The following is a 27,920-nucleotide window of genomic DNA, read 5'->3' on the forward strand; positions in this document are numbered from 1 at the left end:
ACAGCGGTAACACAGCGGTTAGAGTACTGGACCAGTAATCTTAGGGTTGCTGGTTAAAGCCCCACATTCGCCAAGTTGCCACTGTTGGGCCCCTGAGCAAGGCCCTTATTCCTCAATTAATTAAATTGTATTCAGTGATAATTGTAAGTTGCTTTGGATAAAAGCAAAAGTCTGCTAAATGCAACAAATGTTATGTGTTTTAATTTAGCCCACGCCTTCTTTACACGTGTACAGCCCTTCTCTTCTCATCCGTGCGTCCCTTCTGCCAATCAGGGTCCTTACACTGCGTATGAAGACCCACCCACCCACATATAGTCCGGTCCCCACCCTGCAGATACGGTGGCCAATTAGTATCTGCTGCAGGCACTGCCAATTATGCCCGCCAGATGGCACCCAGCCAACCGGTGGCAACCCCGAGCCTCGAAACCGGGAGTTCAGAAACTCGGTGCTGGTGCGTCAGCGGAATATCCCGCTGCGCCACCTGGGTGCCTTTAATTTAGTTTTTAAAAGTGTGTTTTTTTTATCTCCTGTGTAAAACTAAAAAGCAAACCTAAGACAAGAAAGCTTGTGCTTGAGCAACTACATTTTAGCTTAGTAAAAACACAGTACAATTTCCATTTTGGCTGAATGCTTACTTTACCATGAGCACCAGTACCATACAGTATTTTTACACTCATAACTACACAAATACAGAGTTGAAACACAAACATTTGTGTTATGAGGTGAAAAAACCATTTAGTCCAAGTGTTATTTTGGTGTAATTGCAATGAATTAGCAGTTGGACCCACAAACATGTAAAACTGGTTAAACTATGTGCAAGACAATGTAGCATAAGAAAGAACAACTTTTGCACCATTTGATTTTTGCCTGTGGAAATAATCATCAACTTCCAGAAATGATGCACCAAAAACAAAGGAAACCAACAAACATTTTATTGTTATTAATATATGGGGGACCAAAAAAAAGAGCTAGCCCACTAGGCCAGAAAATACTTCAATAAGTTTGTACAGGCTGAGGTTTTGATTTTCCACAAACTAAGGCTATAAATACGCTACCATTAATAAATCTAACTGTAAGACCAACAATACAATTATTTGCATTAATTAGTTGGTTATTAGTAGTGATGGAATATTAAGGTGCATTAAACCAGTAAAAATATATGGACCAATGGGAGTATGATACTTTTCAATCTACATATCAAGAGCACACGGGTGGCACAGAGGTCCAAGTCACTAGCACACATTCAAATCTCAGCAGAGTCACCGACCTGGCCGGACATCCACGCAATCACACAAACACAATTGGCCGTGTCTGAGGGTGAGAAGGTTGGACAGGGACTCCTGTTGTTGCTGCCATATGCGATCTCTGAGACTGGCCCAGGTGCCCGTGTGAATGAGGGAAGTGTCACATTGAGGCAGTGCTGCCTCAAAAACCTGAAGTGTTTCATTTATCCTTAGATTTGAACCAAAACAATGTGATGAAAAATACACCACAGTGAGAAGTGAGCTGTGAAATCGCTTGTTGTGGCATCTTAGTTCTTCAATATGATTTAATGCAACTTTAGATTAACAAAACAAATTTATGATCGACTTTATTATTTTACTGATCTGGGCCAGGTGCCATGTGAATGAGGGAAGAGTCACATGAAGCTTAGCGTAATGTCCACTCAATATGGCTCTGTGTGGGAACCCAATAATAAAGAAGCGACTGCAGATTGGACACGTACTGAATGGGGCGTGTGGTTATCTGGCTTTCCTTGATATAACAGTGTGCAATGGATTCACAATCGGTAAACAAATCTGGAACATTTTTCTTCTTTGCCTAACAAACAGTTAAAAACTGAGGTCTTCACCATATATAAACAAAACAACTGAAAACCTAAATGGTTCCTGGCCTACTGATTTCTTTAAACTGTTGTTTAATTTAACATTTTTTATATAAAACTTACTTATTCAACAATAGGAAGCATATAGACAAAGTGCTTATAAAGCTATAATTCAGTCATATTTTTAAAGACTTCATAAATCAAAACTTTAGTTATTTGTAATGCTGGTCAGTTTTTAGAGTCCACTTCTAATATCAGGGTGACCTCAGGATCCTGTAGGTAGGCTTTCATCTTGTCGTGGAACTTCTCTCTATAAATGTTAAACTCCATTATACTTGCAGGCTTCTCTTCCACCCAGAACTTATCAAACTCGTACACCAGGTAACCTAAAAAATGCACAAACCAAACATAAAATCAGAGGATTTAAAACATAATCTCAACCTGACTGAGCCCGTCACCTTAAATTTGAACCACTGTATTGTGATAAGAAATACGCCACAGCGACTAGTGAGCTGTGAAATCGCTTGTCGTGGTATCTTAGTTCTTCTGTATGATTTACTTCAACTTTAAAAATAAAATATCCCACTTTATTATTTTACTGATTTTCACATGACTTTTAATGACACCCACTTTAAAGAGGTCTTGTTTTGACCTAAAATACATTTCAAACAAAACTGCATGTAACTAAATTGTCAACACTGTCAGTCAACATTGTTAATAGTGTTTATTAAGCTTGCAGCTCAGGGGTACAGCCGCGTATCATGTGAAGACCTTAAACTGTCATAAGCGGTAGGTAACATGCAGCCTCGCAGTCAACAAAGCGCAACAAGTTCTTGTGAAAGCTGTTTTAAGGTTTAATAAACTGACTCACAGTAGAGCTGGTGGAAATGGTGCAGATCTGGTTTCCCCTCCACTGTGTTGTAGAAGTGAGGCTTCAGAGTGCCGCTCCTTAATAAACTGTAGGCCATCTCTGTCAGGTTAATGCCCACTATGGCATAAGAGTACCTGAACAAACATCAAATGTTGTTAAATTGTGATGTAGCACTGAAGGAAAAAAATAGCAAACAAAGTGTTTTTTATGTAAGTGAATATACAGTAGACCCTTGAGTTATGAACGGTTTACCATACAAACATTTTGGGTTCCGAATGATCTTTTTTAACTTAACGTATGAACAAATTTCGGATTACGAACTGAAATTCGCGAAACACGTGACGTCACAAACAAGTTGACTCCAACCGTGTGTCTGTGTCTGTGTCTCTCTCTCTCTCTCTCTATCTATCTATCTATATACAGTGAGCAAACATTCGGACAGTGGGCGGTGTTTTTCCAATGTTTTCTTTATATTTTGTACAATTCCATATTAAAATGTCCCCAGAGAATGTACAGAGAAAGTGTTTTTTGTTGTTGTATTATTACTCCTGCCAGTAGCTATCGCTGTGTATCAGACAGAGGAGACAATGAGTAAGAGAGAAGAAGGAAGTTATTCTTTCGTGAAATTACACCTACAAAATACAACGCTACTAAAATAAAGAAGAAAATAATAATAATAATAATAATTTAAGATTTAAGGGCAAATATACTTGTATTTATAACAAAAAAGACCATTTAAGACATTAGAAAGGTTAGGTAAGGGGGGGGGTTTGGGAGGTCTGGCACAGATTAATTCTATTTACATGATGTCTTATGGGAAAAATAGGTTTAACTAACAAACATTTTGACTGAAGAAAAGCCCTTCAGAACCAATTACATTCGTAAGTCAAGAGTCCATTGTATAGCTAAAACAATGGTGTTACCACACCTTGCTACAAAGGCCCCATGTAGAGTTCCACAATAATGTTTTGAAAGATGAATCCAATATGCAGGATGCTTAAATGAGACAGAACAATACTGTGGCTACCGAGCCACATACATTTTTTATTAGGTTTTAAACGTTTTACACACTTTGGTTACATTCATGACAGGACGTAGTTACTTGCTACACAAGATTCATCAAGTTTATAATGTCAAACACAGTCATGGACAATTTTGAATCTCCAATTCACCTCACTTGCACGTCTTTGTACTGTGGGAGGAAACCAGAGCTCCCGAAGGAAACCCACACAGACATGGGGAGAACATGCAAACACCCCAAAGGAAGGACCCGGACCGATCCTTGCTGTGAGGCGACAGTGTTACCCACTGATCCACCAACAAAAAGGAAAAATCTAATAATCAATATGCAAAAAGGCCAAAGTAATAAAAATATCAAAAATACAAATGAAACGTCCACGGCCTGAAGTAGAGAGGGAGAGAGGACGGAAGAGGACAGTGACAGAATGAGAACCATTTGTCACAAAATGTGCCAGTTGCTCAATCCACCAGAGTGTGACAACCCAGTTTTCAAAACTAGCAACAACAAAAGAAAGCATTGGGCAGTCACTCTACTGACCTCTGTTAAGCATTCTGCATATTGGATTCATTCTTGGAAGTCTTGCTGGTGCTACCCACCCCATTACAATATAGTGTGGTTGTGCATGACTTACCCCAGGTTTGGATGGTTTGCGTGGGACAGGACATGCCGTGCTTCTTGGGTGTAGTTCTCACTAAAAAAACTGATCACAGAAACAACCAGATATTATTATGTAAAATTAGAAGAACATCTTTCTGTCCATCCATCCTATTAAAATACGGTAAAGAACCGAACCATGATGGAAATCTGTTGGTACACAACATTTCATTGTACCTGTGTATGTGACAATAAAGATTCAATTCTATTCAATTGTTGTCTTTCTATGTAAAGTAACTAAACTTAATCACAAAGCTGTCGTTAAAGGACATCATTTTTATTTGGAAAATGCGTTTGCCATGCCACACCACCTTGTAGCCATTTAACTACTAGTGTGTCCAGGATCCTTGCTGACTGTAATTACAGTGGCACCTATTAACTCAATGTCCCTTAAACTCAAAATCTTTGAAACTCAACACCCTTCGTCAAAAAATGTGTACCCTTAAACTCAACGTTTCCCTTAAACTCAACGTGTGTGCAACTGCTGCTTTGTCCAGCATAACCGTCAAATCCATTCTGAAAGCTCCACGTGTATCTGTGTTTATCTGGATTCTCCTCACTTTTAAACTTGTGTTACTGCTCGAGGTTCTGTAAAATTGTGAGAATCAGCTTTTTCGAGAGTCTAAAACGCTTATGGTTAAAAAACGCTTAATGCGGTTTAATGTATTAAAAAAACGACACAGAAACACTAAATCCTCTTAATTTTTACTGCTCAAAAGTTCTCTCCACTAATTAAGAAGCGTAAGGAAACAATAAAGAAGTAAAGGTATAGAGCAGGTTTTATTGTGTTTGTGTTTTTATATTATATTTGTGTTAGTTTCAGTGTATAAGTGTCAAAAACAACCCCATTATTTTACATTAGCCTAAAATATATGCAGATCCACAGGACCCAGGAAAACACATTAACAGGTTTTCCATACATTCTTATGGGAAAAAATACCTTTAAACTCAAAGCCGATTCGATTTTCACCGAACAACTGTATACATTATAAAACATTTTCAGCATTTAGCAAACGTTTTTATCCAAAGCGACAATTATTACACCTGTAGCCAATTACAGTGCAGACAATTGCTCAGGGGGGCAAGAGTGGCAACATGGTGGTGGTGATGGTAGGGCTTGAACCAGTAACTTTCCGATTACCAGTCCAGTACCTTTACCACTAAGCCACCACAGCCCAAATTATTTACACAGAAATTCAAACATAAATACTATGCTTAAAAATTAAACAGTTACACAGATATAAAAGATACTTACACGAGGTTTACCAGGCCAAGCATGCCCATCCCTCTGAAGTCTGTCTTTGGGTCATCGCCCTGAAAACCGATGTCCCCCCACTGCTTGGTGATTCGAGATTCCAACTTCACTGACGGCATCAGCAAGTCCCACAACTAACCAAAATAACAACAGCGTTGAGCTAAAGGTCGGCATTTATTTACTAAATCCACATTCACTTCAGCGTGCTTTTCAAAATGTTAAAGTCTTGAACATAATAACGCAGCATATAGTGGATTAGCCTCCTAGAGCCTGTTTAGTATAAGCAGTGGGGGTCAGGAGTAGCTAGGTTTTATTTGTTCAATTTTCAACGCCATGTCAGCTGCTATGAATATTATCATGGCTGAATAAAAGGTTCCATCTTTAAAAAGTCAAAGTAGAACAATCCGATTCTATTGAACAGCTCTTTAAAATGAACAAAGGGAACCGAGTCGCGCCTCTGGGAGCCGTTCTATATATTTTTATTTCTTATCGGCTGTAATCCACCCAGTCCGCTTTGCATCAGCAGAGGGAATTAATCATAATAAGAGCTGTTTATTGTCGAAATTCAAATCTGAAAACGGAGAGCAGAGAGCGAGCGAGACACACACACACACACACAGAGAGAGAGCCGTAACCGAGCTACAGAGAGAACGTGCAGAAAAGAAGCTCTGCTCTTAGTATAATGACAAATAATTGAGAAATAAACTATAAACTTGTTTAATTATGTTAAATCTGATTCGTTAATCTGAATTCATTCATTCGTTCATTCGAACTGAGCTTTTCGAGCCTAACTTACATCAAGAACAAGGTGTACCATTGAAAGTAAGTCACGTTTACCCCTCCCTCCCTAAATGAAACCTTATGGTGTGTGTGCGTGTGTAAGTGTAAGTTTTTTTAATACATTTTAGACTGGGGTGACTTGAGATTTTGCATACTTTTAAAGGGTGCCGTGACTGAAAAAAGGTTGAGAAACACCCCCCCCCAAATCTAGTCACATCCAATTACACAATTTGTATTTCTGCCTCTACTGCTGCAGACCACTCCTGACCGAGGAAAGCCATGATTAAAACATGCCCCATCAAACACGTGCTGCAGCCCTGTGTAGGCACCCAGTCGGCCATTAGAAAAGCTGAGATTCTAACTTACAAGCTTAAGATGTCAGCCACTGGTAAGCTAGCATGCTTTACTGTTATGCCACCCAAGTGCCTTGATTCTTCAAACTTATTACATAAGCTCATACCACATTATTAACTGTACATGTAATCAGCATGCATCTTTGTGTCTGTAGATTAAACATCTTATATAACTTACCTTAAGCAGCATCTTCTCATGGTCTTCATTGTCTGAGTCATACACCTCTTTTCTAAGATCTTCAACCCCCGTGAAGAGAGCGCTGTAACCGCTTATTTGCAGGAGACACAGCTGAAGATGTACCTTAAACCTAAACAATTAAATCAAACAAGACATTTAGTAGTAAGCCCTGTAAACCTTAATGGTTAATTATTTATTATCCTTTTTTAAGCATTTAACCATTTTTTCAGAATCTAGTCATATCCAACCACCCATTTACATGTCCTCTACTGGTTCAGACCCCTACCCTGTCCAAGGAAGGTCGTACCTAACACACACACCCTTAGTTTGCCAACTGCTTCCTTTCACCTGCCTGAGACGGGTTCACACAGGTATCAAAATCACAGAAAGTCACACACTGATCCCCGTTATGCCCCATTGCTGTACAGGCATCACTGACCAGCCAAGAGGCCACAATTGCAGCAGCAAAGAGGAATTCCTTTAACCCGCCCTCTCTTAGACATAGCCAATCATGTCTGTTTAGAAGCCCAGCCAGCTGATAGCAGAGCTGAGATTCAAACACGAGAGCTTGTTAGTGTGCTTGATGTCATTACTAACATTTGCAACTTGTACATAAAAGCTATGGATGTTCTATATAAGTTTGTTTTTGTTGTATTAGGATTTTAACGTCATGTTTTACACTTTGGTCACATTCATGACAGAAACGGTAGTCATGGAACACAGTCATGGACAATTTTGTATCTTCATTTCACCTCATTTGCAAGTTTTTGGACTGTGGGAGGAAACCGGAGCTCCCGGAGGAAACCCACGCAGACACGGGGAGAACATGCAAACTCCACACAGTAAGGACCCAGACCACCCCGCATGGGGATCGAACCCAGGACCTTCTTGCTGTGAGGCAACAGTGCTACCCACTGAGCCACCGTGCCGTCCGATGTTCTATATATCTTACAGTGTAACGACAGTTTCACGCTTTCTACATCTTTTACGTGAAGATACAAAGAATTTACACTTACTTGGGATCTTTTTGCTCTGGGATATTTTTTTCTTTCATGATTTGCAACACAAAGTTATCCACGGCATCTTCCTTTACTTCCACAGCATCTCTTAACACCTGTGCAATAAAACAAACCAAAAAACTTACTGTAATATAAAACATGATGTTTAACAACCATAACAGCAGGAGCGTAATCACCAATTTCAAACAAAAATGAAGATGCAGTAGCAAAACGTTCTCTTACCTTGTTTTTTGAAGATTTCAGGGAGAATTCTATAACAAGACATAATACGGTTACTATCCATTACATGACAACATCTCTATCTATAAATTACACTCTATATGCAAGCACAATGTAGGTAGAACATGATGCTGGGCAATAAAAACTATCCATGAGACTTAAATTGCAATTAGAACACAGTATACACCGATCAGCCATAACATTAAAACCACCTCCTTGTTTCTACACTCACTGTCCATTTGATCAGCTCCACTTACCATGTAGAAGCACTTTGTAGTTCTACAATTACTGACTGTAGTCCATCTGTTTCTCTGCATGCTTTGTTAGCCCTCTTTCATGCTGTCCTTCAATGGTCAGGACCCCCACAGGACCACCACAGAGCAGCTATTATTTAGGTGGTGGATCATTCTCAGCACTGCAGTGACACTGACATGGTGGTGGTGTGTTAGTGTGTGTTGTGCTGGTATGAGTGGATCAGACACAGCAGTGCTGCTGGAGTTTTTAAACACCTCACTGTCACTGCTGGACTGAGAATAGTCCACCAACCAAAAATATCCAGCCAACAGCACCCCGTGGGCAGCGTCCTGTGACCACTGATGAAAATCTAGAAGACGACCGACTCAAACAGCAGCAATAGATGAGCGATCGTCTCTGACTTTACATCTACAAGGTGGACCAACTAGGTAGGAGTGTCTAATAGAGTGGACAGTGAGTGGACACGGTATTTAAAAACTCCAGCAGCGCTGCTGTGTCTGATCCACTAATACCAGCACAACACACACTAACACACCACCACCATGTCAGTGTCACTGCAGTGCTGAGAATGATCCACCACCTAAATAATACCTGCTCTGTGGGGGTGGACTGGACTACAGTCAGTAATTGCTTCTATATGGTAAGTGGAGCTGATAAAATGGACAGTTTTAATGTTATGGCTGATTAGTGTATGTCCACATGTATTATTAGCAGCTGCAGTGATCACCTATCTGCGATGTCCTCTGTGCTCCAGGACCATGTGCATCACAGATTCGCTGTAGCTCACATTTTCCAGTGATTTGTCTGAGAAACCACTTTAAACAGAAGCGCAGAAAGGATGTATAGACGTATTCCCAGATACAGCCCAACATCCTCTGTAATACCTAACAGAACAGAGCATTATTCATCAGATAATACACACAGGAATGGAGATAAGCATGACTGAGAAGGGGAATGAAAGTAAGACGGATTAAGACAGAGTACATCATGTGTGTTAATGAGAGGGAGGGCGATGAAAAGGTGCAGTTGCAGGAAGTCGAGGAGTTTTAAGGTGGATGAGTTTAAATACTTGGGTTCGAGAGTGTGGTAAAGATGTGAAAAAAAGAGTGCATGTTGGAGTGGGTGGTGTAGCGTGACTTGTGATAAAAGAGTATCTGGCAGAGATAAGTTCAAAAGTTGAAGCCTGCTTTGTTGAATGCCTAGAAGGGGGTGGCACTGACAAAAAAAAACATGAGACGAGACTGGAGGTGGCAGAAAAAAAGTTGATGCAATTCTCGTTGGAAATGATTTATTAAAGGGACGGCTGAGGTAGGATGTTTTGGAGACATTTACAATTTACATTTTCAGCATTTAGCAGACGCTTTTATCCAAAGCGTCTTACACAATGAGCTGAACACGATGAGCAATTGAGGGTTAAGGGCCCTGCTCAGGGACCCAACAGTGGCAATTTGGTGGTGGCGGGGCTTGAACCGGCAAATAGTTCAGTACCTTAACCACTGAGCTATCACTGCCCTGAGACAAAGTCAGGAAGGCGAGACTGAGATGGTTTGAGCATGTGCAGAGGAGAGATGAGAGTTCTATGGGGTGAAGGATTCTGAGGATGAAACCATCTGGCAGGAGGATGAAAGGAAGGCCAAAAAAGAGGTTTATAGATGTGGTGAGGGGGGACATGCAGGTAATTGATGTGACAGAGGAGGATGTTCAGGACAGAACAAGAAAGTGACAACTGATCCGTTGTGGTGACCCTGAAAGGGAGCATATGGATTTAAAAAGCAAATTAAAGTCTAAACCCCCTAATTTTGCTGAATACAATATCAGAATATCTTTATTGTCATTATACCAGGTATAACGAAATTTCTACCTGGTATAATGACAATAAAAATATTCTGATTCTGAATATACAGTATTTCAAGTACAGTAGTCAAAATCCAGCCAAATGTATGCAAAAAAAAAACTGGTTAGAGGAGCCAAAGGACATAACCAAAAGTGGGTGTCATAAGTCTGCAACCACTAGAGAAAATATTTTAGGTATTTATTTATTATGATGTCAGACAGTAATAAGCAGAACAATCTGAGTGAATAGATGAATCTCGGAAAATATGATTTCAGAATTGGTACCGTCATAGCTGTTAGTATTTACAGCTTTTAAAGCTCAAATCCACTTGCTCAAAGTCGCCTGACAGGGCGGCACGATGGCTCACAGCAAAAAGGTCCTGGGTTCGATCTCCAGGTGTGGAGTTTGCATGTTCTCCCTGTGTCTGCGTGGGTTTCCTCCGGGGGTTTTGGTTTCCTCCCACAGTCCAAAGACGTGCAAGTGAGGTGAATTGGACATACCAATCTCCGATCTCCTTTCAGGGACATCGGACATCGGGGGTTTGGTATTAGCAGTAAATAAACTTAAAAAGAGCCTCACAGTGAAGATAAACCGGAGCAGCGCGCGCGCGCGTGTGTGTGTGTGTGTGTGTGTGTGTGTTTGTGCCTTTAGAACAGACGCTTTGTTCACAGTATCGCTATAAGTGATTCATTGATTCATGAGTTGATTCGTTTTTATGTGAAGCGTAAGTTTCTCTTCTCAGTTATCTCTCCGTGTTTACTGTTATTAATTAAATGTCGTGGTTTTAAATAAACACCAGCTACTACAGAACATTCTGTGTGACTCTCTTACATTAAAAAGCTTCATTAAACTGCTATTACCACAGATCTGTAACCGAGTCAGACTCGTTCCATCTAAGGAGCTAAAAGTTTTCTAAAAGTTCAGCAGATGATCCTGAACTAACGAATTTGGTAATGAATAAACTTTTGCCTCTGATTGGCTCTGTAACGTCTTCTGTTCTCATCTACATCACAAGTAAGAACCGCTTACGATTTACCAAAGTGAACCAGGAGTTTATATAACGTGCTGATAGAATCGACTCAGATGTGTCCGGGTTGAATTATCTTTTTAAAGTAAATATTACAATCAGCAAAATTACATCGTAAGAGCTTTCACGATGGTTTCTGTACGATTGTTGATGAATGGTGATGTGATGGTTGGTGCTTCGTAGCTCAGTCTGGATCAATCCACTGAGCTGTTAACTTAACATGGTCTTTATATATCACACGATCGGATCGGCTACTTTTAGGAAATATCGCCGATCGCCGATAGCATATTTTGATTACAAATCGGCCGATACCGATTCGTAGCCGATCGATCGTCCCATCTCTAGTGTAAAACATGACATTAAAATCCTAATAAACAAATAAAGTCGCCTGAGCTTCAGAGAAAAAATCTGACCTTTTGTACAAATTAATGGACATTCACAAATGTGCTTACTCACTTTTCATTTGTGCCATTACATAAAATAAGTAAATAAACAAAAATGTATGTACAGGGTGAGTCAAAAGTCTCAGGACACTCTTTTATTTCAGAAACGAAAGGAAAAATGACATATCTGTATACCCCAGCAAGTAATGGGTAAGGGGGCCTATCTTTTAGGCTATGTCCGGAACATCTTGAAAGCCGCTATATTGGATCAAGGGCAAGTTTTTCCAATGGGAAGGTGGTCATGTAGCATATCAAAGAAGAACAGAATTTTCTCAGAGATCGATTGCTGCAATCAGATTTGCAATATCTCTTGTGGTTCAAAAGTTATCAACACAGAAAGTTGCAACAACAACCGGGAACGTTCCCTGTGATGCACAGCTATTCGACGTGTTCAGTGTGTTGTCCCTGGTGCTGAACACAGAGCTGAAGGCGCTGGATCCAATCGTTATCTCTGGGGTCATCTCAAACAAATTGTGTAAGCTGAGAAAATCCGCAACAAACACCACCTTCAGCACCGCATCGTGGAGGCTTGTGACAGCATTTCTCCAGAGATTCTCATGCGGGTTCAGAACGATTGGATCCAGCGCCTTCAGCTCTGTGTTCAGCACCAGGGACAACACACTGAACACGTTAAATAGCTGTGCATCACAGGGAACGTTCCCGGTTGTTGTTGCAACTTTGTGTTGATAACTTTTGAACCACAAGAGATATTGCAAATCTGATTGCAGCAATCGATCTCTGAGAAAATTCTGTTCTTCTTTGAACCACAAGAGATTTTAAAGAGTTCAAGTTTAGAGGACATCGAGTTACAAGGTACCACTGTATTTGATTGTTCTTTTAGAAAACTTGCAATAAACCTTTGAAAGAAGTCAAATTCGTGGAAGTTAATAAGACAAAAAAAACATGTTCCAATCGAAATCCCAAGACTGTAATGACATACGTGTGGCTGAATGTACCAACATGCTAGTTTAAATTACAGTCATAAACAATATAACTTCAGTTAGTCTAGTCATTTTCGTGGCTAACTTACCAACTATTCCACCCGAAATGATGCAAAGTGTTATAATTAGTATGTAGTGCTAAAATAAGAGATATAGGTCATTGAGAGTATGATACAGAAACGTAAAAGTGAATTATATTGTTGCTAAGCTAAATACAGCTTTGCTACTCAAACAGGTTGTCAATAGTTACCAGTTAGCTTTGCTTATTAGCTAGCCTCCGTTTCTCGGTGGACTCGGCGTCTTGTTTACACAAACACATTCAAACAAATTCTTCAAGATGTTCTTTGACCAAAATTAATTATTTACTGTAAATTTAAACTCACCTTGAATATAAATAAAAATGCAGAATGAACTAACAGTTAGGTTAGCGCTAACTAGAACGGTCTGCTAGAACCAGGTCCACAATGACGGGCTGAATCTCAATTCCATTCCACCATACACCTAGTGCCCTACATAGGCTGTTGACTCCACGGATGAGTCCCAATCCGTATACTATCATACGACACATTACTATATTTGAATTGATCCCACCAGTGGTAAGTCAGTGTACGAAATACAATTTACTACATAGCAGCTAGTTTGTTTTGTTGTGTAGCTCAATATTTTATAGCCAACGTAGTGCACTTCTAACAGAATGAAGAGGTATTTGGGATACGGCCAATCTTTTGTGTAGTTCCACCTACTGCATGCAATACAGCGTTTCTAACACAAGGGGGCAGAACCTCCGCGCAAATCACATACAAGTACGTCTCCAACGTATACTGTTTCATCTTGGTCAAGGTCGCAGTGGCAGACATCCCAAGTTGCAATGTTGACCCCCCCCCCCCCCCCCCACACACACACACACACACACACAAAGAAGAAGCTAAAAAACCTCTCGCACACACCAAGGTATATGGGTGATAACAGAACTAAGACTTATGTTTCTTACATAATGCTTTAGGTAGCGTATTAGTTAACGGATTTAGGTTCCCTACATAGTGCACTAAATTGTATATTAGATAACGGATTTATGTTCCCTATATAGTGCACTAGATAGTATTTTAGATATGAATTTATGTTCCCTAAGTAGTGCACTAGAATAGTGAATTAGACAATTGCAGAAATCCCAAGTTGCAAAAATTCATTTCAGGGAGGTACCCCCGGACCTCGACCCCGACCCCCAAGCCCAAAAAAACAAACAAAAAACACAATCACATATCAGAGCGAAAGTATAAGCAAAAGTATATTAGCAAAAGCACACTTGCATACACATAATCACATTTCTGAGCAAAAATATTCACATTTCCTCCAAATACATACTTGCATACACACAACATATCTGATTAAAAGTATTCACATTCCTACCAAATACATACTTGCCTACACAATCACATATCTGAGCAAAAGTATTCACACCCCAATCAATTACATACATGCACACACAATCACATATCTGAGCAAAAGTATTCACATTTCCACCTAATACATACTTGCATCCACACAACATATCTGAGCAAAAGCATTCACATATTTACCAAATACATACTTGCATACACACAATTACATATCTGAGCAAAAGTATTTACATCCCCCACAAATTACACCCTTGCACACACATAATCACATATCTAAGCAAATATATTTACATCCCCAACAATAACATACATGTACACTAAATCACATATCTGAGCAAAAGCATTCACATTCCGACCAAATACATACTTGCATACACATAATCACATATCTAAGCAAAAGTATTCACCCCCCCCACCAAATACATACTTGCATACACACAACATATCTGACCAGAAGCATTCACATTTCGACCAAATATATACTTGCATACACATAATCACATATCTAAGCAAAAGTATTTACCCCACATACATACACTTACATTCACACAACATATCTGACCAGAAGCATTCACATGTCGACCAAATACATACTTGCATACACATAATCACATATCTAAGCAAAAGTTTTCACACCCCCCCACCAAATACATACTTGCATACACACAACATATCTGACCAGAAGCATTCACATTTCGACCAAATATATACTTGCATACACATAATCACATATCTAAGCAAAAGTATTTACCCCACATACATACACTTACATTCACACACTCACATCATTCATTCATTTATTTTCCCTAACTGCTTCATTCCTTCATTGTCTTCATTGTCATGATGGGCACAAGGTAGCCATTCCACTGCAGGGCACCACACATCCACTCATTTTCTCACACCAAGTATGTGTAGTGATGCAGTGTGTGTTTAGAAGGCAGGAGGAAATCCGAGCACATAGATACAGGGAGAACGTGCATACTTCTCAAAAGAAACAGGATGGAACCCAGACCCACAGAACCCCAAGTTGTTTTGCATCATACAATTTACTAGCTATGTGACCTTGTATATTCCTTTAAACCAATTAAATGTAATTCTCCAAAGAAGCAGCTAGTATTTAGTAATTAGTCATGTTACACTGACCAATCATTGGGTCACCTTCGAGCTCATTAACATATCAGATGTCTGTGTGGGTGTGGCTTGTCTCCGCTGCTGCACTCCAAGCTGCTGAACTGCTTGCATTGATATTCAGCCCAGTGTCTTAAAGCTGAGGAAAATAGCGCAGTGTGCAACCCAGAGCCGTGCCTGATGTGAGCCTGAGATAATCACTGAGGCAGGTAGGAGGATTGTTTCTTCTACATGGTTTAGTGTGTGTGCTTATGTAGGATGTTCAGTGAGACCATGTGTAATGATTAATTTTGTGACAAGGTCATGCAGCTCTTCCTCTTCACTGATCATGTGGTTAAATAAGGGAATTATGGTATTGTAGATATGGTGTTATTCTAGCTCATCTTTTATTTCAGTGATTCATTTGTACATCTCATGATCTGAGAGGTGATGCATGCTCGATGGATCTCAACTCATTTGGTCTAATGAACTAGTTCATATTACATTTCAGTGTGACCTGCATACAGGATCTAGATACAACATCCTCATTTGATCAGCATCAGTTCAGTCCTGTTTTGCCCTTTTTTCCTTTACTGGTACATGGTTTACCAGTAAAGGTCTGGTCTCATATTTGATTTTAACATGTTTTAAGGTGGATAAACTGTCCTTGATTTTACTGGATATCCTAAAACTGTAATGATGCATTTCATTATTATTCAATACTTGACATCTGATACCACAATTTAGCAATAATATGACTGTCTTCATAGTCTATGTGTTTAAATTTTGTTCAGGTTTACTGTTTTATGATGCTTTTACTCATATACTAAATTGACAGGTGATGCTGCATGTTTGAAGGATCTGAACCAGTGTCATAACTGGTATGTAATTTGCCGTAGAGCAAAAATAAATACAAATACATTTAAAATAAATTGAAAATAACATAATAAAAGTATAAAATTAAAATAAAATTAAATACATTTCATTTCATTTTCATGTTTTTTTCTACTGCTTTATCCAGGTCAGGTCCCTGTCGATCCGGTTTCCCCAGAATCACTGGGTGCAATGCAGTAACACTTTCCTTACAGGACACCAATCCATTGTGGTGTCTCGGTCAACCCCCGTCTCAGACATAGCCGTCTCAGTTACATCTGTATGTAGATTCCCGACCGGCCGATAGCACTGCTAGGGATTCAAACCCCGGATTCCAGTGGTAATGGGGTGGTGCAATTAACCGCTGTGCTACCCGAGCACCAAACAAAAATGTGGAACATAATTATTTATGGGGGGGGCGGGGGGGAGGGGGGGATGGGGCTCGGTGGGTAGCACTGTCGCCTCACAGCAAGAAGGTCCTGGGTTCGATCCCCAGGCGAAGCGGTCCAGGTCCTTTCTCTGTGGGGTTTGCATGTTCTCCCTGTGTCTGCGTGGGTTTCCCCCGTGAGCTCCGGTTTCCTCCCACAGTCCAAAGACATGCAGTCAGGTTCATTGGAGACACTGAATTGCCCTATAGGTGAGTGGGTGTGTGTATATGTGTGTGTGTGTATGTGTGTCTGCCCTGCGATGGACTGGCGTCCCGTCCAGGGTGTTACTGTGTGCCTTGCGCCCATTGAAAAGCTGGGATAGGCAATGGACATCCTGCCTGAGCTTGGACATTACTGATTAAAAAACCATAATAGGTAAAATTTAATACCCAAACAAATAAAACAGTGTGTTGTGTCCCTGCAGAGATCTACTCTTGGGTGCGGAGTCATATTAATGCTTTATTAATGCACCATTGGCAGGATTTAACACTCTATTTTTACCTGTACATTTAAAAGAACACTTTTTCTTGTACAATAGTTCATCCATTCTTTGCATCTCTATGCTCTGATAGGTGTAGATTTGTCTGTTTTTCTTTTAAATTGATTGCAAATGTAACAAATTTATAGGCACAGGAAGAGATTCACCACAGCCCAGAGAACGAAAACACACAGGGGGACAGGAGATCACACGCATGTAATACATCAGCATGAAACTTGGTGTTTCAGTCCACACATGGAGCAGTTAAGAGCTATTATGGTCAAAATACCATCTTATAAACTAAACAGAGTGCTACATTAGATTTCGACCAATGGCAAGGCTACTATTTCGAGCACACTGTACAGGATTTGGTGTATGGATTGAGACACAATCTTCAGCTTACTGACTCAACAGTAATCTTTTTGCTCTGTGTGCAGCCTAATACAGTGAGTTTTCTAAATTATACCAACATATTTCATGTCGAGTTGTTGTATTAATTCTAGAAATGATTCATTCTTAAAGATTTAATAGTATTTTTTTACTCTGACCTTCAGAGTAGTGGTGGTAAATTTGGTTCATTTTATGGACTTGGGTTAATCTGAGTCACTCAGTAATGTGATCCGGTTCGCTTGAGTCACTTGTACTGGCATCTTGATTGCGATTGATTTACTGCAAGAAAATGCATCCAAATATTACTTGTCTTGCATGCACTCATCTTCTGTAAATAAATCCTTCTCCTGGCACCTTACACTTCTCTTGTCAGTGACAAGTTGACACTTTTTTCTAAGTGGAATCTTGATCATGGGAGATAGAGACAAGGAGGGGGGAGATGGGGTGGACTTACCTACCAGTCGGATGGGTATATTAATAGATCAAGGGTTCATGGGGGATGGTCAACAACAAATTGCCAGGTTAACTTGACCCAGTCAGGCAGCCACAGTGGCACCAAAACAAACAGTCAATAAATGACCATGGGCAGAGGGCTATGATACTCCTTAAGTGGTACAGTACTAAAGTAGCCTGTAAGCATTTGCATTTTAATAATACTATAACTATATTTTGTTGTTGTTTTGCTTACAAGAAATATGCTGCATTACTAATCTATACCACTACTACTGATAATAATAATAACAGCATGTACATAAAATAAGCCACATAACAAACACCAGTGTGTTTAACCGCTGTTCTTTAGAATATTTAACTTATTACTTAGATTCTCGGACTGGAGTGAAGCCGGTTCAGTCAAATCATCTGAGTCGGCGGTGTTTCCAGTGAGTCTGCTCACTCGCCTTGTGTACTTAGCAGCAGCCAATCAGAGGACACATAGGATCCGGGTTAATTGAGACCTCAGACTCATAATTCCTGATTCAGTATGAAGATTCGAATCATTAACCTGGGTGATTCAGGTCCCGCCCAGCTCTTCTCTTATTTACTTATGCATTGCTATTTTTATTTAAATTTATAAAATTGGCAGGTACTGTATTTCTCTATGTATTGATGAAATATATGTTTATGAAGTGTATTATTTAAGCAGAAACCAATCATGGGCATTAACACTTAAAATACCCAGACGACTTCTGACACTTTGTTACGCTGGGTAAAGAAGCTCAAACAATGAATTAAAAGCACTGTGATGTAAAAGATGTTGTCACTGTCAGCTGTAATGCCCCTGCACCATGAACATTTTGCACAAATTCAGTATAACATCTCTTTTTGGATGCTTTATCACAGCATGCAGTATTTGAACTGAGCTGCTTTACACTGTCAGATTCAGTTGGCAGCTTCCCGACTCAAAACATCTTTCATTGCTCCTGCTTGGGACTAAACTACAAAAAGTTCCTGGTGAGAAGGGCTCAATAGACATGTTTCCTGATCATTATGTGGGTTTAATCCAGGTGCTCTACTTCCAGCAAGATGCCAGTGGGTGGCTTGAATACTGTACAATTCCCTAGGTATAACTAAGTGAACATATGTGTGTGAAGGCCTGAAACAGTTAAGGTTTCACTTTTATTGTATTCACTTTTCTACCACTCACGCAGTGGTAGAAAAGTTTACTGGTTCAAGCCAAGGGCGGCACTGTGACTCACAGCAAGAATGTCCTGGGTTCGATCCCCAGGCGGGGCGGTCCGGGTCCTTTCTGTGTGGAGTTTACATGTTCTTCCTGTGTCTGCGTGGGTTTCCTCCGGGACCTCCGGTTTCCTCCCACAGTCCAAAAACATGCAGTCAGGTTAATTGGAGACACTGAATTGCCCTATAGGTGAATGTGTGTGTGAATATATGTGTGTGTGAGTGTGTGTGTGTGTGTCTGCCCTGCGATGGGATATGCTCCTCGAACCACACACACACACACCCACGACTAACTGGATAAGCGGTTAAGAAAGTGAGTGAGTGGTTCAAGCCAAGATGCCTGAGCAGGGTCCTTAACCCTTAATTTCTTTCATTGTATATGCAACAGTCAAACGCTGTGACCCATGTGGCTGTGTGGCACCAACGTTACCACTGTTGCCTTTGTGCTGACTGTTATTTATGATATAATTATATATTCTTTCCATTTTTTTCAGGATCATCACTCTGAATTTGGTACAAAAAGGAAGCGAAACACTGTTTTAAAATGGGAACTGTACCAAACCCTAAGAGGACTGTTACTGTGCAAATGGTCCCTCGATTATCCGGTACAGATACTTCGTGCAACAAGGACACTAATGCCAACTGTCTCCAGGAATCCAACATGAACTTGAACAAGAGTCACTCCTCTGCCAAGAAAACAAAACCAGGTCAGGATAACACACAACACGGTTCTCAGTTCACAGCTAAAGAAAAACCCATGGATGAGAAATCCAACTCGGATTCTTTACACAGTGGAGGTCATATGAACCCTGACAGCAAGGAACATCTGGCAGACACCAAGATGGATCACTGTACACAAAGTGCTAAGGAAAGTCACAAGGACTGCAATAACTCAGATCTGTTACGAAACACTTCTGGGGTAAACAATGTTCAGATGATTAATCCCTCATCAGAGGTACCACGGTCTACGGCTGAACAGGAAAGACATGGGAGTCCTACTAAAAAAGCAAACAATGGCAAGCAGTGTGAGGATAAACTACAGAGTGGAGCATCAGCAACTGAGGAGGAACAGAGTATATTACTGGCAACTGAGGGGGTAAAAAACAAATCATCAGTGAATGAGAAAGTACACAGACGATCATCGACTGAGAATGTTCAAAGTATGTCAACAGCAACTGAGGGGGTACAGAGTAGATCACCAGCAACTGATGAAGTGCAAAGCAGATCACCAGTAACTAAGGGGGTGCAGAGTAGATCACCAGCAACTGATGAAGTGCAAAGCAGATCACCAGTAACTAAGGGGGTACAGAATAAAATATCAGTAACTGATGGGGTACAGAGTAGATCCCCAGCAGCTGAGGGGCTACAGAATAGAACATCAGGAGCTGAGAGGGTACAGAATAGACCATCTAAAACTGAGGTGGTACAAAGTGGATTACCATTGACTGAGACAGTGCAGACAACTGAGAATGTTCAAAGTAGATCATCAACAGCTGATATTGTAAAAAGCAGATCATCAATAACTAATGGGGTACAGAGTAGATCTCCAACAACTGAGGGGGTACAGAGTAGATCACCTGCAACTGAGGGTGTACAGAGTAGAGATTCAGCAACTGAGGGGGTACAGAGTAAATCCCCAGCAAATGAGAAAATAGAGAGTAGATCATCAGCAACTGATATGGTAAAAAGCAGATCATCAATAACTGAGGGGGTACAGAGTAGATATCCAGCAAGTGAGGGGGTACAGAGTAGATCTTCAGGAACTGATAAGGTAAAAAGCAGATCATCAATAACTGAGGGGGTACATAGTAGGTCAACAGCAGATAACAAAACACAGATCAGATCATCAATAACTGAGGGGGTACAGAATAAATCAACAGGAACTAAGGGGGTACAGAATAATTCAGAAACCGAGGAGGAACAGAGTAGGTCGTCAAAAATTGATAAGGTACAGAGTAGATCATCCACGACTGAGGAGGTACAGAGTAAGCTATCAGAAACTGATGAAAACAGCAGTTGTACAGACACAGTAAAGAAGTTATGCCACACCAATAATCCAGAACCCCCAGCTGCTGCTGTGGCTTTATCTCAACAAAATCCAGCAAATCAACCTCAACCAGATGCAATCAAGAAATCCCAGGAAGCTATTTCATCAGGAGATTGTTCCAAGACAGTTTCTAAACTTCCGGAGACCTCTCAGCCAACAAAGAGTAATGAGAAACCTACGGGAGATGTTTCCACATATCAAGCAAACAAAACAGAGGTGAAGGAGAAGAATTGCAACCTTGAATCTGGGCATGATGCAAATACTAAACCCCAGCAAGCAGTTACCACAAACAGCACCCTGTTCTCTACTGAAACATCATCAATTCACTCCCCCTGTACTGAAGTGATTTGTGATGTGGTCCAAACACATGGATCTGCTTCTGAAGAAAATACGACCAAACGTTGTAGGTCGTATCAAGAATCACCGACCATTACATCAGCAGAGGGTCGTATCTCGTTCTCTAAACAGCACCAGGATGTGGCGGTCCAGGCTGTAGCTACGGTCTGCAGTCGAGCAGTGGAGACAAGTCCTAGCCTTGTAATGCACCAACACGGCGTCAATCAAATGTCCGCCTGTCTTCAAATGGATGAAAAGGAAAATCTTGCAGTGGTATATAAAGTGAATACTTCAGAGGTACCTTCATTTGTTCCTTCAGAGATTCTCATTGGCACTGGTAGATTATGTGGCCAGAATCTTGCAACCTTATCAGAGGGAATTTGTAAACCAGGTGGTGCCTTGGTGCACAAAGATGGTGCTCTACAACAGAAGGCCAAACTTGAGACCAGACCAAAAGATCCACCAGCATACAATGCCAAGAAAGGATATTTCCCACTTCAGCCAGTTTATCAGATTAATATTGAGACATGCAGTCAAAGCAAGGCATCGACTGAAACTAGATGTGACAGTCAGAACCACAAAGCCTCCCAAGGGCTTTCTGGAAATCAAAACTCCAAAAAAGAGAGCTTATGTGAGTTGCCAATCACAACATCTGTTCACGACTCTCAACGTCTGGTTGATAAAAGTGCTAAATCAGAGCAACCAGGCATACTTTCAGACGCTAAATCCCTTCATTCACAGCCCAAGGTGACCAGTATGTGCATGGATGCCAATGTGCAAAACAGAGAGACAGCAAAATCTCTTTCAGTCCTACAACCCAGCTCTAAATCAGAAGAAAGGAAGATGGCTGGACATCTGGTGGACAAAGAATCAGTGAAATCAGTGAAAGAAGGTAGATCCAAGTTGGAGCTAGAGAGGAATAAGAAGGACGCCAAGCCAAACAAGAAAACCAGCCGTGACGTATTGTGGGATGAACAAGGCATGACTTGGGAGGTTTACGGTGCATCACTGGATCCAGAGACTCTCGGTTTTGCCATTCAGAGTCACCTCCAGTGCAAAATAAAAGATCATGAAAAGAAAATCATAACCCAAATGTCAATCAGGAAATCCATATCAGGTGGATCGTCGGACTCGCCAGCTGGTAAAAAGAAAAAGCGCCAACAAGGTAACGTCTTTAGATCCATGTTCCGAAATGTCAGACGACCAAACTGTTGCGTACGCCCACCCCCATCATCAGTGCTGGAATGAAAGCTTATAAGAAGAAATCATGGTCTGGTTTATTGATTGCCTGTTTAAGAAAAGTCTTCAATATTTCTGGTGCAAAACATGACCGAACGAACACTGAAGCAAAGTATGAGGCTTTTAAAAAACCAATGGGTGCCAGAAGGTGCTGAAGAGTATAAATAGACAATATGTGAAAAGAAGAATTACAACAGTATTAAGAGTAAAAGGCAATAACAACACTTAATTTGATGATGATGATGATGATGATAAAACGGTTATGTGCATGTGAATTTATTCAGATGGCTACGTAAGAAACTCTGGTGTGGAAGCTGCAGTAATACGTTGCACTGATTATCATGTTATTGTTATCCTTTTTACACAATTTTCTGCAAACAAATTCAGTCTCATTGAACTTTTAGTATTATGCGGTGGTAAATAATAAGTGGTAAATAATTGTTTTGCTTTTTTGACAATGAATTATCCTCTATGCATTTGTTTAACTCGCAACCTTTACTAATTCATTGCAAATCCATTTAAGCTAAACGGTTACATATACTTTTAAGGGACGTGTATGTCCTGGCAGTCTTGGGCTTTCAATGATTTATGCATTGGCTTTTTTCCTCTTACTGAATTATTAGAAATAAATCCAGAATTTTCCACAGAATTTATTGTGTACATGCAGAGTGGATCAAAGCTTAATGAGAAGAGTAATGAAATGAATGATTGGTTTAAAGTGATTAATGATTTGCTAACTTCACGTCGGTTGTGTACAAAGCCCACAGCTGTGGATACATTTCAGGAGCTACATAATTTAATTCAGTGTGTTGATCTGCCATGGGATAGACTCAAAAAAACAACAGATGGCACGCTGTCAATGACTGAGAGAAAATAGTGCTGTGCAACTGATGCAGAAAAAGCCTGATGATGAGGGTTTGGATTCTATCATTGCTTTGTACTTAGTAGACGCTTCACTGGAAATGTAACCGTGTTCTATCAGTTGTGATGAAATACATTAATTACATCAGGTGGCACTCAGGTGGCGCAGCGGTAAAATCAGACTGGAACACCAGAGCTGGGATCTCGAATACATCATATCGAGTCTCGGCTCTGCCTGCTGGCTGGGCTGAGCATCCACATGAACAACGATTGGCCTGTTGTTCAGATAGGTGTGGGATATTAAAAAGCCGGATTGGGTCTCTCTCATAACTGATGCAATTACAACCTCTGCTGGCTGATTGATGGCGCCTGCACAGAGACGGGGAAGGAGTTGATCAGGGTGTGTCTCTTTGTACACAGTGCCGATCCGCATTGCACTCGCCTAGTGCAGGTAACAAAATGCATACGGCTGCTGCCCACGTGTCGAAAGGAGCATGGGTTAGCTTTGTTCTTAATCAGAGCAGGGATCGGCATGGGTGGAGAAGAAGCATGATGCAATCGGGCAATCGGACGCGCTAAAAAGGGAGAAAAAGGGGAAATATATATTTAAAAAATAATGAGCTATAGCAATAAGCTAATCAAAGTATAGTGCTGATGCTGGGAAAACCAATATCAGGAGTCTGACAAGTGATTCAGAGATCCCTTTTTCTTTGATGTAAATAGAGAACCAGATCTTGCCAAAATATTTTGGTGAATTGTGTCTTCTTTGGAAGCCTATATGACCAAATTTTCCTTGGACCAATTTTGATACATACTGACCACTGCAGACCGGGAACACTCCACAAGAGCTGCAGTTTTGAAGATGCTCTGACCCAGTCGTCTAGCCATCACAGTTTGGCCCTTGTTAAATTCGCTCAAATCCTCACGCTTGCCCATTTTTCCTGTTTCTAACATCAACTTTGAGAATAAAATGTTCACTTGCAGCCTAATATATTCCCCCCCACTAACAGGTGATGTGATGAAGAGATAATCAGTGTTATTCACTGCACCTGTAAGTGATCATAATGTTACGCCTGGTCGGTGTATGTCTGGCTATTCTATTTTATTAGCTGGTTTAAGCCTCACCACTTCCAAATTGCCTCTGTTGCACCCTTGAGCAAAACACTTAACCCTTAACTGTACCTACTGTTGGTTATATAAGATGAATCTGTATTGTACTGTATGCAGTATTATAACCTGGGTCTGTTTTGCTGGAAGCAGAATTGGTGCACTGCAGAAAATAAACTGAATAATAAAGAAGAAAAATGACCTCGAGGGTGAAAACTGAGGTTGGAATGGTTTAAATATCAAGGCTTTTGGTTATTCGTTCCAAATCCTATCAAGAATGTATCAAATTCAACTCAACTAACTTATCTACTAATTCTTTCAAGTACTGTATATTGGTCAAAGATCTATCCAATTGTTGAAATCCCAGACTGCCTAACATACATACATGTCCCTTAATTGTTATATTCAGTATTACTAGTCTTGATAAAGAGTAAAAAGAGTAATTCCTAATCTGCTATGCTTGTTGTGCTATGTCTAGTAAACTGGACCTGTGTGCATCCAGATGCCACATTCAGTAGCAATGTTACCCTCATTTTATATTAAAATGGTTTAAATCAGTTTACTCTCAGTTTGCTCAGTTGTGTTTGTAAATACTGTACAGTATGTTCTACCTCATTATTGGGTTCAAAAACATGGATTGGTTTGTTTATTAGGATTTTAACGTGATGTTTTACACTGTGGTTACATTCATGACAGGAACAGTAGTTACTCATTACACAAGATTCATCAGCCCACAAGGTTATATCAAACACAGACTTGGACAATTTTGTATCTCCAGTTCACCTCACTTGCATGTCTTTGGACTGTGGGAGGAAACCTGAGCACCCGGAGGAAACCCACACGGACACGGGGAGAACATGCAAACTCCACACAGAAAGGACCCGGACAAAAACATGGATATTTATATGAAGTTTCCCTTTACTGCTACAACAGCCAGGAAGGCTTTCCACTAGATTTATGAATGTGAATCTTAAGAGTTTCATTCATTTAGCTACAAGAGCATTTGTGAGGTTGAATACTGATGGATTGCATGGATGGATGGCATCCAATTTACCCCATAGGTATCAGACGTGAATAAAGTCTGGGATCTGTTTCTGTATTAATCTTGCTCTGTGCTGTATGCTAAAACAATACGTGCTATTTCCCAAACTATTGCTTAGAATTTATATTTTCAGAATATTCTTGTATAATATGCTTTAACACTTTACTGGAAGCAGGGAGGCCAGCAACAACCACTGAAAATAACTTTAATGTTGATACTATGCATTTGGGAAGGCTTTCTCTGCGTCTGTTTTCCTAGAATCCACAAAACCTAGATTAATTTCTAATTTAATTCTTAATTTCTAATTTAAAAACAGCCAGATGGCAAAGCCTTATTATTTCATCTTCACTGTGATCTAATGTGGTGAGTTCGCTCTGCTCTTGATTTTTATTATTTTAGTATTCAGCTGCTTGGCCACAAAACCTCAATTTAAAAAGCTGCAGATCACTTTTCACTTCCATAACTCTACATACTTTTTGTCATATACAATATGATATGGAACGGCGGCACGGTGGCTTGGTGGGTAGCACTGTCATCTCACAGCAATAAGGTCCTGGGTTCGATCCCCAGATGGAGCGGTCCGTGTCCTTTCTGTGCGGAGTTTGCATGTTCTCCTCATGTCTGTGCGGGTTTTCTCCGGGAGCTCTGGTTTCCTCCCAAAGTCCAAAAACATGCAGTAAGGTTAATTGGAGACACTGAATTGCCCTACAGGTGAATGGGTGTGTGTGTGTGTCTGCCCTGCAATAGACTGTAGCCCCGTCTAGGGTGTTACTGTGTGCCTTGCACCCATTGAAAAGCTTGGATAGGCTCCAGCATCCCCTCGTGACCCTGATTAGATAAGCGGTTGTGAAGGAGTGAAGGAATATGCTATAACACTTTACTGGAACTAAGGAGCCCAGCACCAAACATTAAAAATCACTTAGCAGTTGATACTATCCATTTGGGAAGGTTTTCTCTGCATCTGTTTTCCTGGAATCCACTAAACCTAGATTAATTTATAATTTAATTCTTAATTTATAATTTAAAGACAGCCAGATGGCAAAGACTTATAATTTCATCTTCACCAGGGTCCAGTGTGGTGAGCTCGCACTGCTCTTGATTTTTATTATTTTTTTATTCAGCTGCTTGGCCACAATGAAGATGAAGACTTTTCACTTGCATAACATACCTTTTGTCATATACACTATGATATGGAGTAGTAAGTGCAAAAATATGCATCAAATAATAAGAATATAATGATACAGTATATTTAGAAATAGTATCTGGACTATTTTTTTATTTTTTTTATGCATTTTCTCCCTTTTTCTTCAGATTTTTTTTAACGCGTCCAATTTTTACCCAATTGCATTATGCTTCCTCTCTACTGATGCTGACCCACTGCCCTGATTGAGGAGAGCGAACTGGCACATGCCCCCTCTGACACGTGAGCAGTACCTGACTGCATCTTTTTACCTGACGAGTTCATGAGACGAGTTCATATGCCGGTCAGCCTTGTGTACGGAGAGCCACACCCTGATCAGCATTATTTCTCTACTCTACTCTGTGCAGCCATCAATCAGCCAGCAGAGGTCGTAATTGCATCAGTTATGCGGTCCCTATCTGGCTCCCTTACCTGGATGAACAACAGCCAATCGTTGTTTATGAAGCCGCCCAGCCCAGCCGGATTGCAGAGCTGAGATTCGATACGATGTATTTGAAATCCCAGCTCTGGTGTGCTAGTGTGTTTTACTGCTGCGCCACCTGAGCTTCTGTATTTGGACTATTTTAACTGAGTGTCAAAAGTAACTGATAGGAGAATTTAAAATAACTTTTTTGTATCAAATATCCCCCTTTTCTCAATTTAATACCCATTTTGGAGGCCAAATTTAGGAATAAACACTGAAAAAAAAACAGCAAATTCAAAAACCCAAAATAAATTAATCAGGATTATGAAATCTGTTACAGCTTTCTAGAGACAAAATTATCTCTAGCAAGATACACAACGGCTAAAAGTATTTGGACACCTGACCATAAACTTGTTGGACCAAATGGTTTTAAAACAGAGTGACCTCTATTTGATCTATTCAGCTTTAACAACAGCCGCTCTTCTGAGAAAGCCTTTCACAAGACATTGAAGTAGGTCTGTAGGAATTTGTGCCCATGCCGTCAAATAAGTATTTGTATGACTGTACACTGATGTTGGTCAAGAAAGCTTCAACTGCTGTTCTGGTTCTTTTCAGAGCTGTTGAGTGGAGCTGAGGTCAGGGCACTGGAGTTTCTTTAA

General features: G+C 40.4%; 2 protein-coding genes across 3 annotated transcripts; one reads left to right on the forward strand and one right to left on the reverse strand.

Annotated features, from left to right (window-relative positions):
* Window positions 1–910: 910 nt before the first annotated feature.
* elmod2 (ELMO/CED-12 domain containing 2) lies at window positions 911–13,180 on the reverse strand. Of its 2 annotated transcripts, none has more exons than XM_062996239.1 (9): window positions 13,059–13,180; window positions 9,158–9,314; window positions 8,179–8,207; window positions 7,954–8,051; window positions 6,938–7,067; window positions 5,627–5,760; window positions 4,349–4,417; window positions 2,697–2,830; window positions 911–2,211 (listed from the first exon to the last, which is right to left on the reverse strand). In XM_062996239.1, exons 2-9 carry the CDS (start codon window positions 9,300–9,302, stop codon window positions 2,054–2,056), a joined length of 897 nt encoding a protein of 298 aa, XP_062852309.1. In that variant the 5' UTR covers window positions 9,303–9,314; window positions 13,059–13,180; the 3' UTR covers window positions 911–2,053. The 2 variants fall into 2 exon arrangements, with proteins under 2 accessions (XP_062852309.1, XP_062852310.1); XM_062996240.1 differs by lacking the exon at window positions 13,059–13,180 and adding an exon at window positions 12,765–12,841.
* Window positions 13,181–19,569: 6,389 nt separating this feature from the next.
* On the forward strand, window positions 19,570–22,656 carry gprin3b (GPRIN family member 3b). Its single transcript, XM_062996391.1, has one exon. It carries the CDS (start codon window positions 19,570–19,572, stop codon window positions 22,654–22,656), a length of 3,087 nt encoding a protein of 1,028 aa, XP_062852461.1.
* Window positions 22,657–27,920: the final 5,264 nt, after the last annotated feature.

The sequence above is a fragment of the Trichomycterus rosablanca genome, chromosome 5, assembly GCF_030014385.1.
Source record: "Trichomycterus rosablanca isolate fTriRos1 chromosome 5, fTriRos1.hap1, whole genome shotgun sequence".
Lineage (NCBI taxonomy): Eukaryota > Metazoa > Chordata > Actinopteri > Siluriformes > Trichomycteridae > Trichomycterus > Trichomycterus rosablanca.

Coding starts and splice junctions, on each gene's coding strand:
- gprin3b (XM_062996391.1), top strand. CDS start 19,570: ATGGGAACTGTACCAAACCCTAAGAGGACTGTTACTGTGCAAATGGTC.
- elmod2 (XM_062996239.1), bottom strand. CDS start 9,302: ATGTTGGGCTGTATCTGGGAATACGTCTATACATCCTTTCTGCGCTTC. Junction 7,068..7,953: donor CCAGAGCAAAAAGATCCCAA/GTAAGTGTAAAT, acceptor TTAATTGTTTAG/GTTTAAGGTACATCTTCAGC. Junction 5,761..6,937: donor ATGAGAAGATGCTGCTTAAG/GTAAGTTATATA, acceptor TATTTTGGTTAG/TTGTGGGACTTGCTGATGCC.